This window comes from Lynx canadensis, chromosome C1 (genome assembly GCF_007474595.2).
Source record: "Lynx canadensis isolate LIC74 chromosome C1, mLynCan4.pri.v2, whole genome shotgun sequence".
Lineage (NCBI taxonomy): Eukaryota > Metazoa > Chordata > Mammalia > Carnivora > Felidae > Lynx > Lynx canadensis.
The window spans coordinates 44,135,823-44,150,876 of NC_044310.1; the positions used below are offsets into that span (position 1 = coordinate 44,135,823).

The 15,054-nt window shown below is 55.5% G+C and overlaps 1 protein-coding gene across 2 annotated transcripts; it reads left to right on the plus strand.

Moving 5' to 3' along the window:
- Nucleotides 1–207: 207 nt before the first annotated feature.
- Nucleotides 208–10,746, plus strand: TMEM61 (transmembrane protein 61). Of its 2 annotated transcripts, XM_030326955.1 has the most exons (4): nt 208–267; nt 623–729; nt 4,329–4,678; nt 10,332–10,746. In XM_030326955.1, the coding sequence occupies exons 2-4, from the start codon at nt 715–717 to the stop codon at nt 10,651–10,653; spliced, it is 687 nt and encodes a 228-aa protein (XP_030182815.1). In that variant the 5' UTR covers nt 208–267; nt 623–714; the 3' UTR covers nt 10,654–10,746. The 2 variants fall into 2 exon arrangements, with proteins under 2 accessions (XP_030182815.1, XP_030182816.1); XM_030326956.1 differs by lacking the exon at nt 208–267 and having other exon boundaries at nt 518–729.
- The last annotated feature ends 4,308 nt before the right edge of the window (nt 10,747–15,054 follow it).

Sequence of the window (15,054 nt, forward strand, 5' to 3'; positions counted from 1 at the left end):
GGAGTCCGTCTGGGCTCTCAAGCCCGCTCCAGTGGGGCAGCGGGGCGGGACGGCTGCGAGGACAGCCAGCTCCCGATGGTGGCCACCCCTGCCCGGCGCTCCCCGCGGCCTAGAAACCCTAACCCCTCCCTCCCCGGTCGCGCTGTCGCTTTAAGGTCGGGCGGGGCCGGCGGCCGCCGAGGCGCGGCACCTGGAGCTCCCAGAGCAGCCACCCGGAGTCTCTGGCCTGACCAACGACGGCACGCGAGGACCCGGATCGCAGGGGAGGTGGGGCGGCCGGTGTCCCCCCCAGCTCGAGCCCGAGTCGGGGGCGGAGGACGAAGCCCGGCCCCTCACACGCCTGGCGCCCCAGAGCGCCCCTGCAGCTCGCAGAGCCCCTGCGGGGATCACAGCACCCCCCCCCCCCCCCGGGGCAGGCGCTCGTGGGGTGCGGCCTGCTGGGCACCTCGCTGCACCGCGTAGGGGGTGGCGGGAGCGGGTGGGACGCACGGCGACTGCGGGCGGGGGGAGGGGGGGCATTCGGATACCCTTGGACCAGCCGGAGAGCCCGACCTTGGGGCTTTCGGGGGAACGCGGAAAACCGGGCTAGGGGACCTTCAACAGGGCTGCTCCCTAACTCCAGGCGCCTCCTGCAAACCCGAGGGACAGCCATCCCCAGGATTGCACCTCCCTCTGGTCCCTGCGCCTGGACCACGCCTGACCACCTGCCGCCTGATGGCTTCATCTGAGGTGGGTATAAGCTTCCTTCTCTCCTTCCTTCCGGAGCATCTCAGCGCCTCCTAATGCTGACCCCGCCTGGACCCCCCCCTCTCTTCACCTTGACTTCCGTGGCTTGGCGGTGCAGAGTGGACACCCAGGTCCTCTTCCTGTGTTCTAACTGGCCGGGTGGCCTTGAGCATGGCAGTCAGGGCCTTAGTTTACCCAGAAGTTGATTGGGATGGTTTGGACCACTTCCTGTTCAGATGGCTTAGCTCTTCTGGAAGGGTGGCACTTGGAGTTCCCTTGTTGGTTGCAGAGACAGTGTAATGGTGCCCATTTTACAGAGGAGGGAGCTGAGGCACGGAGAAGCTCGATACATTGCACAGTGTCAGAGTCAGGGTCCATCCTTGTCCAGCTCTGATCACCGTGCTTCATTACAGCTTGCTGTCTTGCCGCCTCGTCTTTACCACTTGCTCTTCCCTGAGAGGCAGAATTTGAGCTCAGAGATGCTGAGCAGTTTCAAGGTCACAGGGCTCATGGAATGGCCGCAGTTAGAGGGAGCGATAAATCGGAGGCAGGGATAGGCCTCCTCTGGCTGGTGGGAGGTGGGGCTGGCAGCAGCAGGTGGGCCTCTGGGAGGAGGTGGTGTTTGGACTGGGTCTTGAAGGGGGGATGTGAAATGAGGGCCCTGCTGGGGACAGACGACTCCCCAGGACGAGGTCCCCAGGTCCCCAGCATTGGGTTCAAATTTGGCACTGACCCCAGGCAAGCTGTCACCCTCCAAGCTCCATGAGGCTGTTGCAAGGATTCAGTCGGGGGCACCGATAAAGCGCGGGGTGGTGCCCAGCCCGTGTAAATGCCCGGCACACGTCTGCCGCCTCCATCATCATGTACGTAGGGCAAGGGAGAGATGGAAAGGGGACGTCTCACACGCAGGTCATGTTCATCCTGAGGGGCGGAAGCAATGATGATTCATATGCTGCATTTTTCTTCACTTCTGGGGTCCTCTCTTTTTCTCACAACGAGCAACTATTGCTTTTATAGGAGTCTAAGGGCATCTGAAGTGGCCCTGTCCAGAAGCAAGTTCTTCAAGGGTTGAGAAGCAAAGCAATTTCTGGCTTTGGGCAGAGTCCTCCACCTTTCTGGGCTAGGTCTCCTCATTTGCAAAGCAGGAATTTTCTCACCCTGCCCTACCCACCCCGCTCGGTTGTGGGGAGTGTGAAGAGGGGCCTTGGTATACAGGCAAGGCGTTATGAACCGTTACTGATCTGCTGTGGGTTTTAAGTGGGTTTTCCAAGCTGATTGCTGCAGCTCTCCCTCTCGACAGCCTCTCGTAGCTGTCTAACTTTGGAGAGGGAGGAGTCGGGTTCATCTCCTCCCCCCACAATAATGGAGACAGGAGGCACTTGCCCCACAGACCGATTCACAGGAAGAGAACGGCAGGTGATTTACGGATGACATTTTTCTGCACGCTGCTGGTGGTCTGGGGGCTCAGAAAGATTTGGGGTCCACTCTTAGAGCACCCCTGCTACATGTATACATTCTCTCTCATAGGTACACATGTACACACACGTGTATGTGTTTTTAAATGTTTGCTTATTTTTGAGAGAGAGAGAGAGACAGACAGACAGACCCAGAACGAGGGAGGGGCAGAGAGAGAGGGAGACACAGAATCCGAAGAAGGCTCCAGGCTGTCGGCACAGAGCCCTACACAGGGCTCGAACCCACGAACTGCGAGATCATGGCCTGAGCCGAAGTTGGATGCTTAACTGACTGAGCCGCCCAGGCGCCCCGCCCCCCCCAACGCACATGTGTTTTTAAACAGAATTGACGACATGCCCTTTTGAAGTCTAAAGCTTCACCTGCTGTATCTTGAACATGATGCCCCTCAGCTCTCCTAGGAGCTAGCAGCTACACAGCAGGGCATTGTTTGGGTGAAGCATATTTGGCCGGGTAAGCCCTCATTTGGAAGGCATTCCTGATCCCTGAAGTCTCAGGTCTGTGAGTTCCCCAGCCCCCTGCTTCACTGACTCAGATTTTGGAAAAGGACGGTGTCTCTAACTTCTCCTAGCAGCCTGCTAAAGAACCTGACCTTTAAAAGGGTAAGGAAACAGGCCCGGAGCGGTCGGTAAGCTTACCCCAGAACTGCAGAATGGGGACCAAGGCCAGGTCTCCACTCCGTGGCTGGCTGTTGCAGTTGCCGAACTCCTGTGTCGCCTCCCTTGTCCTAGCCCCTCCCAGCTGTAAGGGAGGCTGTTCACGTAACAAGTGTTTGCCCAGTAACGCCTTCCCTCACTTAAGAGAATTTCTTCAACAAATGTTCATTGAGCAGCTACTATGTGCTAGGCCCTGGGGGATACAGCAGTGAACGGGGCCAATATGGGCCTGTCCTCAGTGTGCTCACTGGCTGGTGGGGAGGACAAGCAAAGGAGAGGCTGAGCACAGTCAGAGAAGTGCTGTGATGCAAGAAGGCCCGGGCACTTGGTGTTGAAATGAAGGCTTCTTGGGTGAGGACCAATCTGAGACTTGAGGGGAGATAATGGCAAGTTATCAGACAGAGGGAACAGCATGTACAATGGCCTAGAGATTGGCTTTGGGGACAACGTGGACGTGGGTTTCAGCCTCTTCCTGTCCGTATGCTCTCGGGCCAGTTTTCCTCCCAGTTTGCGTTTTTCCAGTGCATTTTTTCTTTATCCGATTGACATGCTTCCCTATGCGTACTTTGGCATACAAAGCTGAAAAAAGAGGGGCGCCTGCGTGGCTCAGTCGCCTGAGCATCTGTTTTTTCCGCTCAGGTCATGATCCCAGGGTCGTGGGATCGAGTCCTGCTTCCAGCTCGTGCCGAGTGTGGAGCCTGCTTAAGATTCTCTCTCTCTCAAAAAAAAAAAAGCTGGAAGAAGGAAGATATACACGTCTCCCCTGTTGTTAAACATTTGTACTGAGCTTGTTTCTTCAGACGAGTTGTTAACATCCCATCTAGAGGGTACGCCATGGTTTATTCACCAGTTGCCTATAGTTGGACGTTTAGACTTTTTCCAAATTAGGACCATTATCCATAAGGCCATGGTGAACACCTTTTTGCACAAAGGTGCCTCAGGTCCTGCATTTCAACTTGGGACTTCACTCTTGCTCCTTTACCCGCCCTGGGTTTCGGTGCCTTCCTCTGTCAAATTCGACCTCTTGGGATTGTGACCAGGGGAGGTGAGGCAATGCAGAACCAGCAGGTCTCGACCCTGAAGGCCTGCTGGACTCAACAGGTGTTCACTCTCTTCCCTCCCAGCCTGTAGTAGACGGGGTGGGGGTGGGAGTCATACCCACCAGGCTGATGGGACCTATGAGGCCCGGAGAGGCCCAGAGTGAACATAGCCACACTTACTGAGCTCCTGGGCCCCAGGCATGGTGCTGGGTAGCTTGAGACACATTCTCTGTGGCCTTCGAAACGGCCCTGCAAAGTCGGGAGTGTCATCTCCGTTTAACAGATGAGGAAACTGAGGCACAGAGGAGTCAAATGGCCTCTCCAAGTTTACACCGTGACCTCAGACAGGGGAGGACTAAAACGTGGGTCTGCAGTACCCCAGCAGGCCTGCCTCGTGGCCCATTACCTCCTGTCTCCCCTTCTCTGTGTTCAGACGTGTGACGTGAGCCGAGCGGCCTCCACACTCCATTACTGCATGACGGTCAGCGGCACGGTGCTTCTGGTAGCTGGGACACTCTGCTTTGCTTGGTGGAGTGAAGGAGAAGCAGGTGCTCAGCCCGGCCAGCCAGCCCCTCCCACGGGGCATCCGGTGCCTCAGGCCCCCAGTCCCCTGCTCAGGTCCGTCAGCTTCTTCTGCTGCGGTGCAGGCGGCCTGCTACTACTCTTCGGCTTGCTGTGGTCCATCAAGGCCAGCACCCGGGGGCCTCCCCCTTGGGACCCATATCACCTCTCCAGAGACCTGTACTACCTCACTGTGGAGCCCTCGGAGAAGGAGAGCTACAGGTCAGCAGGGCAGGGTGGAGGTGATGGGCGGGAGTGGTGGATAAAGCACTGTCATCAGCAGAGTCCTGGAGGGGTTTCAAGCCCTTTGACAGACTTTGACAAACCAGGGTAGTTAGAGCTGTCAGAGAGGGACGGACAGGGTCCTGTAGAGACATGGAGAAATCCAGGAAGGCTTCGTGGAGGAGGTGGCAATTGAGCTCAGCATGGTACATACAGGGCAGAGTAGCAGAGGGGTTAAGAGCCCAGGCCCAGGGGTAAATCTCCTGGAATCCTCTCCTGGTTCTATCACTAACTAGCAAGTAGGACTTCAAGTAGATTGTACAACCCTACCGAGCCTCAACTTCCTCATCTGAAATAAGACAGGGTAAGAATAGCACAATAATAGCAAATACCTGCACTTACCATCTGCGGGACGCTGTTCTAAGTGCTTTTCATATATTTACTCATTTTGTTTTCCCAGCAGCTCTCTGAAGTAGGGACTGTTATTAACTCCATCTATAGATGAGGAGCCCAAAGTGCCAAGACATTAACTAACTTGCCCAAGGACACCCAGCTAATGTGTGTGTGAGTCGGGACTTGAACTGAGTCTGCACCCTCACTGCTCCCTAGCTCAGGGGACATGGGGGAGAATCCAATGGGATGATGTCTGTGTAGAACGTAGCCCGGTGCCTGGCACACAGTAGGTGCACAGGAAGTGTCAGCTGTTCCTGAAGTGGATAATGTAGAGACACGGTTGGGACGGGCCAAAGAGCATGTGCAAAGGCTCCGGGGTGGGTTGGGGGTGGAGACAAAATCTTGCATTAAGACCGTATTTCTCAACCTTTTTAAAATTGTCTCTCCCTCTAAGGAGCCTTTTAGGTATTTTTTTTCAATGTTTATTTATTTATTTGTTTGTTTTGAGAGAGAGAGAGAGAGAGAGAGCGCGAGCGAGCCGGGGAGAGGCAAAGAGGAAGGGAGAGAGAGAATCCCAAGCAGGCTCCAGGCCCCATGCTGTCAGTGCAGAGCCCGACGCGGGGCTGGAACCCGCGAACTGTGAGATCATGACCCAAGCCAAGATCAGGAGTCTGACCCTTAACTGACTGAGCCACCCAGGAGCCCTGGCATTTTTTTCTTAATCCCACACCCCCTCCATGAAATTTTCATACCACAGATATATTGCATATTTGTCTGCTCTGTATGTATCTCTGTATTATATACATCTACAGAGCATCACCAAGATACCAAGAGCTCTTTTTTTTTTTTTTTTTTTTTTTTTTTTCTGGGGGAGAAAATGATGCATTATGTGTGCACTTGTTAAATATGTATTCATTCAGTCAAGCATGGGCAGTGCCTCCATATTGGGCGGCCCGCATGCATCCCCAGTCTTGTCTGCCTGCAAGGTAAGAATTTCTGTTGCCGTTTATGGAAGAAGAAGGTGAAGGTTACACAGCTAAAAAGTGGCAGAGCCCGCTGGCTGCAAAGCTTGTGTGTGTTAGGGGCTAAGTCAGACACTAGGGAGCTGGCCTGGGACCTGGACACCTTTCTTCCCTTGGGGAGAGGGAAAAACAGTATTGTGAGTTAAAGAATGTAACAAATTCTTCCTGCAACTGGCCTGCGATTCCCTGGGGTCAGAGACAATAGAGTATTCACCAGGGGCCATTTGGTACAATGGTCTGGCCTTGGTTTGACCCAACTGTTAGAGAGGGAAGGGCACGGCCTCCAGCCAGTCCCCTCACGTGTCAGATGAGAAGCCCGGGTCTCAGAGAGACCCATGACCTACCTGGTCACACAGCGAGGTGGTGGGTGACTGGAGGGGAACCAGGCCACGCTTCAGGGTGCTGCAAATGTAACCTGTCCCTGCTCGCCCTCCTAGCCTGGCCGGACTGCTGGGGGCGGATGTTGTCTGTACACACAGCCGTGTTGACTCAACAGGGTCTGGGCCACAGTAGCATCTGTCAGGTGGGACCAGTTGGATTTCATTCCCAGCAGGGCTGCGGAAGAAGCCTGCTCGGGCGGGTGCTCATGGCCCATCAGGTTCGGAGACCCAAGTCTTAGGTTCAGAACTAGGATGGCTGGATGTCGGGGAGGCTGCTTCTGTTCATGCCCCTTTCTTGTCCCTGAAAGCTGACACAGTCCAGCCTTGCTGCTGGTGAGCCCCGCATCTGGCGCCTCTGGTGGCTGGACAGGAGGCCTCCCAGGGCCCCTGTCCTCAGTGAGTATAGCAGAAAAAGCACAGGTCGGGGCGCCTGGGTGGCTCGGTCGGTTAAGTGTCCGACTTCGGCCCAGGTCATGATCTCGCGGTTCGTGAGTTCAAGCCCCGCGTCAGGCTCTGTGCTGAGGGCTCAGAGCCTGGAGCCTGTTTCAGATTCTGTGTCTCCCTATCTCTCTCTGACCCTCCCCCGTTCATGCTCTGTCTCTGTCTCAAAAATAAATAAACGTTAAAAAAAAATTAAAAGAAAAAGCACGGGTCTATTCAGACGTGAGGGTGTCAGTGTCAGCTCTTTTCTAAGCTGTGCGCCCTTGAGCGTGTTACTTAGACTCTCCGAACCATATCTAATTCTTCATCTGTCATGTGGCCATGCCAGAACTTTCTCCTGAGATTGCTGTTAGGCTCAGATGCGGTGATAGATGGGGAAGTGTATGCCTGGCAAAGTTCGTGCACACTTTAGCTTTGCGGCTGCGTATGACTGTGCCTTACAGCTTGCAGTGCACTCTAGTGCCCGCTGCCTGATTTGAGTCTCAACGGCTTGGGAGTTAAGTGTTAGGATTAGGCCTATTTCAGAGGACGGCACTAAGGTGTGGGGAGATTCAGGGCTGGGATGGGAAGAAGGGCGATAGGTGCCATTGGCTTGAGCTTGGGAATTAGGACTGGGGGCTCTGCTGCTTGGTTGATGCTTGGCCTTTACTCATCTGTACTGTGGCTGAGAGCCGAGCCCCCAGGGTTGTCCTGAACACGTTTAGGGAGCTTACACGTTGGGCAAATAGTATTCCGTCCTTGTCCCTTTCTCTTTCCTGACTGTGGTTGCCTGACTCAGCTGAAGGGTGGCAGAGCCGAGGCCAGGCCCAGGCCTCCTGCCCCCCCGGGGCCAGCCTCAGCCTCCCCTGGAGCTTGCTGGCCTGGGGACCAGAGCAGCGGGCCCACCCCACACCCCTGCAGGGCGCCGTATTCAGAATATACCACCCGTGTGTGTGTGTGTGTGTGTGTGTGTGTGTGTGTGTGATATGGCAGCTCTGCATGGGGCCTCCTGTTCCCCCAGTTCCCAGCCTCTGGACTTGGGGCTGGCTGGGCCATGCCGGCTACTAATGTGACAGCAGGTGGCACGAGGGCCACTCCACGTCTGCCCTCTAAGCAAACTTCCTGCTGTGGGGTGAGCTTCCCTGGCATCTGTGCCCTGCCCTGCCAGCTGTTGCCTGCTGGGGTGGTCCCAGGCATACCCCAAATCTGTCTGGCATCTCCAGGGCTTGGGGAACCAGGGAGTGGCAGGGGTGTGGCTGGGGCACGTGGGAGGGGAGGGAGACATAGGGCTCTGGAAGCTGTAATACCCGCATTTTTCCGAGTGCTGTCAAAGCTTTTTCCATTTTCCCCTCCCCTGAATCTATAAAATGGGAATTCTCATCCCCATTTTACAGATGAGGAGAAGGAGGCTCAGAGGGGCCATGTGAACAAGGCATAGCACGAGACAGTGGAGTCTAGCCTGCTTGCCTCCAGAAGCAATATTCTTTGCCTGCCTTCACGTGCAAAGGATGCTGGGAGCTGAGGGGAGACTGAGACCCCTTATCAGCTCCCTCAGTAGCAGGGCTCCTGGGCTGCCTTCCAGAGGAGGAGGGTCTGTGGGAGAGATGTGTCACAGCACTGGATGGGGAGCCCAGATCTGGCTCCTGGCCGGTGCCCTCTATCAGATTGGCATGCAGGCTGGGGGTTAACCCTGAGCTCCCCACCAGCCTACTCCATGACTCTGTCTATGACTGGAGCAGCGAGCCTGCCTCCCCAGTGGGTCACTCTGATGGCTGTGGTTGGCTCGGGCTGAGAAGACACACTGTCCAGAGAAGGGCCATGTCCCCGGCGGGGGTTGGATTCTCAAGTGAGGGGTGAGAGCAGGTACCCAGCACTGCCCCCTACCAGCCCCTGGAGTGAAGTTCCCTCCACTACCTCCTCCGACCCCCCCCCCCGCCCCCCGGGGCCAGCCTCCTGCCATCAGCCCCTCCCCTGTCTACACCGGCAGAACCCATGGTATGCATTGAACTGCTTCCCCACCAGCTCCAGACTGATAACTCTGGGCAAGCAATAGCCTGTATGGCACTTACCGTGCAGGTGATCTATGATAACTTTTGTCCCCCACACCCCTTCCTCGAAGAGACTTTTGAGATTTTGTTATCAGCTCCTGTTCACGGAACATGTGCTAAGTGCCCCTTCCCCTGTATTATCTCAATTAATCTTCATAAAGTCCTGGGAGGTAGGTGCCCTTGCTGTCCTCATTGTATAGATGGGGAAACCGAGGCTCAGATTAATGGAGTTACTGACCCATGATCTACCACCAAGAATGTGGCATAGCAGAGAGTTGAACTAGCCACAGCCCAGGCTCATAACCAGCCCTTCAGTCACTTGGTGCGAGAAGCAACCTTCAAGGTCACTTGGTCAGCTCCTGTATCTGGCAGGATCATCCCCAAAGGGGAATCAGCTCAGACGTGGGATCAACGACACTCCTGTCCCCTGGCGTCCTGGGAAGGGAAAGAAGCACCACCTCCCCAGAGGTGACCCACCAGGGTTCTGAGAGGACTGAGGGCCAGCCTCGTTCCCATCAGCATTGAGGCTAGAATACAGGTAACCTGTTTTTTGAATCTAACCTGTGGGGGCCGGTCACAGAAGCCACAGAGGACCTGGTCTGTGCCTCAAGTCCCTGCGGGGTCATTCATTTGTTGGAGGTAGGGCAAGTCACAGGAAAGCCAGGCTGTTTAGAGATGGATGTGGTTGACCTTGTAGGTAGTGAGCTCTCCATCTCTGGAGGTATGCAAGTGGAAGTAATCACTTCGCAGACTTGCCATATTGGGGCCTCAAGCATCCAGATGGGCAGGAGAATCGATGTCTCCCATCCCGCCTGGAGTATCTACAACTCCGGATCTTGCAAGGGATTATTACAACAAGCTAGAAGTCTTTCTGCCGATGAGCCATCCTTCTTTTGACAAACATCCCCAGGCACCTGCCCTCAGCCCATGGATGCTCAAAGTCCATCCTTGCCCTCAGGGACAACCTAGGGGACCTGGTAGGGTCAATGCAGTGTCGGGGAAGAGCCCTCTGGGAGCCCAGAGCAGGGAGCGAGAGCTTTGCGAGGAGAGGGGGGACCAGTCAAGAAAGCTTCCCAGAAGAGCCTCAAAGGACAAGTGGGGATGGGCCAGCAGGGAGGGGGCGGGGGAGGATGGACCTTCCCGGCAGAGAGAACTGAGGAGTTGCAGCGAGCGAGCGCGTGTGGGGAACTCACAGGATGGGGCGGGCAGAGTGGGAGGGCTGCGGTTGGCAGAGCTGACTCATGCCAAGCTCTGAGTGTGTACCTGGGGCCCACAACGGGTTTGGACAGGGCGTGAAGTCTTCCCCAGCCCCGGCCTCCCTTGCTCTTTCCCTGGCGTGCAGTACGTTTGCCCTTGCCCCTGCTACAGCCTCTCTTCTTCTGTCCCGCAGGATCCCAAAGGCGGTTGGCATCCCCACTTACGAGGAGGCCGTGGGCTGGCCACTTGCCGAGGGGCCCCCGACGCCACCTGCCGAGGGGCCCCCGACACCCCCTGCGTACCCCGCGGAAGAAAGCCCGAAGGACTGTGCCTCCGGGGATGCCCTGCGTGGGACCCAGCCCCCCTTGCCACCGCCCAGCTACGAGAGCATCATCAGTGCTGTCAACGGCCTCTCTGGAGAGACAGTCCCCGCCACCGCGTGCTCCTGCCCAGGCCCGGCTCAGACGACAGTGGGGGGAGGCACACTCCAAAGCTGGAGACAGATGAGCTTCTAGTGCATAATACAGTGCCTGGTACCCAGGAGGCGCCCAGCAAATGTTTGTTGCTGAATGCTGTTTTATCGACCTACGGCTGTGTAACAAACGGCTTAAAATAAATCCATTTTATTCTCTCTCGCGACTCCGTGGGTTGTCTGGGCCCAGCTGGGTGGTTTTTCTGCTGCACATGATGCATATGGGGCTGCAAGTCATGGGGGGACCCAGCCAGAATGTCAGAGATGGCTCATTCAGATAGCTAGCAGCCAGGAGATTTTGACGTGCAGATGAGAAAGTGGGGGCCCTCGGGCCACACACTGAGTTTGTGATCAGAAGAATGTGGGCTCTGAATTCAGACCGCCTGGGCATCGGTTCCACTGCGTGCCGGTTGAGTGACCTTGAACGAGTGGCTTTGCCCTCTCTGCCTTGGTTTCCTCATGTATACGATGGGAATTGGGAACGACAGAGGCGTCAGCCCCTACCCGAGGAGCTGGGTTGTGACAGATAAACGAGACGGTAGCAGCTGGCGTTGTGAGCTCGCGTTGACCCTGTAGGCGCAGTACTAATGCATCAAATAACAAGTGCACGTCTTAACCCCATGGCAGGTGTCAATTAGCGCACAGTTGGTCTCCGCTCCCATACCTCCTGGGACAGGGAGCTCATTACCTACCCTTACTTTCCAGATCATGGCAGAAGTGTCTATTTTCTTCCCAGCTCCATTCTGCATCCTTCATTTCTACCTCCCCCCATTCGCCAGCTGAGAAAGCCAGCTCCGAGAGGTTAAGTAGCCTTCCCAGGGTCACACAGGAAGCCGTGGGGCTCAGTCAGCTGGACAGGGGCAGCATTCCCTGAGGGCCTACTGTATGCCATCCTTTCACATCATCAAGGCTGCCCTGCTACAGGTGGTGTTCCCATTTAGCAGGCAAGGAAACTGAGCCCCTGCTCTGGCTGCAGAGGGTCCTTGCACTTGCCTTCTCCCTCTCCAGAAGGTTTTCCCCACAGCCCACTCCTCACCTCCCTCCCATCCCTCTGTGCCCCCCTTCCCGTGAACTCCTTGAGCACTCCGGTAACACACAAGCCCCCAGCCCCCCGCTCTATTGTTTATTTTTTTTTTATTTTTTTTTTTTATGAAATTTATTGACAAATTGGTTTCCATACAACACCCAGTGCTCATCCCAAAAGGTGCCCTCCTCAATACCCATCACCCACCCTCCCCTCCCTCCCACCCCCCATCAACCCTCAGTTTGTTCTCAGTTTTTAACAGTCTCTTATGCTTTGGCTCTCTCCCACTCTAACCTCTTTTTTTTTTTTTTTTTCCTTCCCCTCCCCCATGGGTTCCTGTTAAGTTTCTCAGGATCCACATAAGAGTGAAACCATATGGTATCTGTCTTTCTCTGTATGGCTTATTTCACTTAGCATTACACTCTCCAGTTCCATCCACGTTGCTACAAAGGGCCATATTTCATTTTTTCTCATTGCCACATAGTATTCCATTGTGTATATAAACCACAATTTCTTTATCCATTCATCAGTTGATGGACATTTAGGCTCTTTCCATAATTTGGCTATTGTTGAGAGTGCTGCTATGAACATTGGGGTAGCTCTATTGTTTAAATAACGCCTGTCACCGTTTAACATCTTACCTTTTAAAATTGGTTCTCGTTCCTTTGTTTATTGTATGTTTCTCTCCACCAGGAAACTCTGCTAGAACAGAGGTATTTCTTTCCTTTACCTCGGTGTCCCTGAAGCCTAGAAACGGCGCCTGGCACGAGGGGGTGCTCCGCAACTATTCGCCGATGGACCGAAGGGATAGATGTCGCTACTGTTCTCATTCTTGGGCCCTCTCAGCCACGCGAGCCAGATCTTGTGGCTCTTCTGTAATGTTCTCCCTCCCCGTCACCAACTCCTGCCTCCTTCCCTTCCTCTCCTTCTCTCCCGTCTGCCCCGACCCTTCCCACTGTTGTGGAGACATACACTGGAATCCCGCCTCCACCCTCCCCTTCCTGTGTGATGCTGAGCTGGTTACACACACACACACACACACACACACACACACTCTTCAGAGTCCCACATGTATCATGAGGATGGGGAAGGGAGATTTATCAGATCTCTGTAATTCCTAAGGAGTTAATGCGGTCCGAGGCTGGGACGCAGAGCCCAGATTCCCTCCTTCCCCCAAAATGAGGAATCTCCCCAGCCAGGTGGGTCAGGGGGCTGGAGGCGGCAGGGGTGGGCGGGGCTTATCGGTAAGAGCCCCCACTAGGGGCAGTGACTTGTTCAAGGTCACCAGTGCCTTGGAGGCCGAGCCAGACCACAGAGCCAGTCTTCTTGCGAGGCACGCCACCGTCCCCTTCTGAGCCACAGTGGCCTGTCAACTGGGGACCCTCCGGCAGGGTGCAGGGCGGGGGAGCCCCGTGAGGCTGGGTCTGCCACTCCCACAGCCCCCAGTAGGCACCAGCTTGCTTCCTGGACTCTTGCCTCCTGGATGCAGCCGTCTGGTTTCTTCACCCACCACTCAGGGTTTATATGTGGTGCTGCCGCCGGGCCTGGGACATCAGGCCCCTCCCAAGCTGTCCCTGGGCTCCTCCCAGGCTTCTGTTTCCCTCTGGGCTGGCTGGTCACCCTGCCCCCTGAAGCACGCCACCTCAAATCAGTCCTAAATTTTCCAGTAGGAAACTCCCTAGCTACACCCTGGCCCCCACCCTCAGCAACTAATCGCTCCTAAAAATTGTTCACTTTAATTTTCCTCTCCCTAGGCTTCTGCTAGAGCCTGGCAACTGCTCCTCTCTTCCACCACCCTGTTTTGCTTCTTCTAACCTGTTTTTGGAACCAGAGAATAACTGTAGAATTAAAATCTAATCCATGTTACCCTCCCCTACGTACCCCCTTTAGAGACCCCACGTTGGCTTCTCAGAGATGTCAGATACCTTGGCATGACCCCAGGAGGCCCCCTGCCCGTGCTTCCCTCTCTGGCCTCCTTCTCTGCTGGAACTTCTACCCATCCCTCCCTTCCCCAATATCAGGGGAGAGCCTAGCCGGTTCTAGCCTCTGGGGATACAACAGTGCACAAAGCAAAGAGACAAGAGACAAGACAAACAAATAATGTATATAGCATGATAGATGGGGACGAGTACTATGGAGAAAAGTAAATTGGTAGAGAGGACAGGGAACACCTCGGCAGCGGGGCGGGGCGGGGGGGGGTTCTGCAGTTTTAGATGTCACAGCAGGGAGGCCTCAACATGAAGATGACATTTGGACAAAAGCTTGAAAGAGGTGCAGGCGGCGGGGGGGGGGGGCATGCAAGTGTCTGGAGGAAGAGTTTTGCAGGCAGAAGGAACAGCAGGTGCAAAGGCCTTGGGGTGCCTTGTGTCCTGAGAAAAGCACGGAGCCAGGGCGCTGGGGTCCAGTGAGAGGGGGCAGGGCAGGAGATGGGCTCAGAGGGCAGAGGGGGTGGGCAGCACGGGCAAATTATCCAGGGCCTGGGGGCCATTTTGAGGTCTCTGGCATTTACTCTGATAAAACGGGGCCCCCTTCCAGGGTTCTGAGCAGAGCAGTGACGTGGTCTGACCTGGCCTTTGGGTTGAAAAGAGACTTCGGGGGGCAAGGGTAGAAGCAGAGACGATTAGGGAGACAGAGATGATGGGGGCTGGGACCTGAGTGATGAGCAGCAGTTGGGGGTGAAAAGTGATTGGATTCTTACATCTTAGAGGTAGGGCCAACAGGATGCGGATGTGAGAGGGGAGGTAAGGATGCTGGCCAGGATATCCAGGTGATGGCCTGAATAATGCTGGAAGGATGGAGTCGACTTGGGAGGGGCAGGTCTGAGGAGGTAGGGGAGTGGAGGGGTGGGGAGGTGCATGGCACTTAGAGTTTTGCCTCCAGCCATGTGTCAGTGCTTGCTTGCCCCCGGGCCTTTGCACTTGCTGATCTCCTTGTCGGAACTGCCTTTCCTGCCCTGACAGAACTCCAAATGACTTCTCAAGGATCCCTTCTATGAATCTGTGCCTTCATTCCTCCCACCTCCCCAGCAACCCCCCCCCCCCGCCCCACCAATCTATCCCTCACTCTGCTTTGTGCATATACTGGACCTCACCCACGTCTCAGAGCCTTTATCTTACTGTGCCCCCCAAGGTAGGACCAAGCGCCATCACTCTCTGAAAGCCCATATTTATCAGAGCGCCTCCCTCACACTTCACAGAGCGTGTGTAGTAGGTGCTCAGCAAGAGACTGACTGGGGACCTGGTTTGAATTCTTGGCTCTGCTATTTACAGGTGTTGCCTCCATGAGCTTCAGTTTCTGCATCTGTCAAATGGGTGTGATCTGCCCCCCCCCCCCCACCCCCCCCCCGCCGAGAGTTTCCAGAGGATCCTGAATGCATCCTAGAGGAAGGAAGCAGCGGTTAGCGCGCCCTCTGCTGGAAGA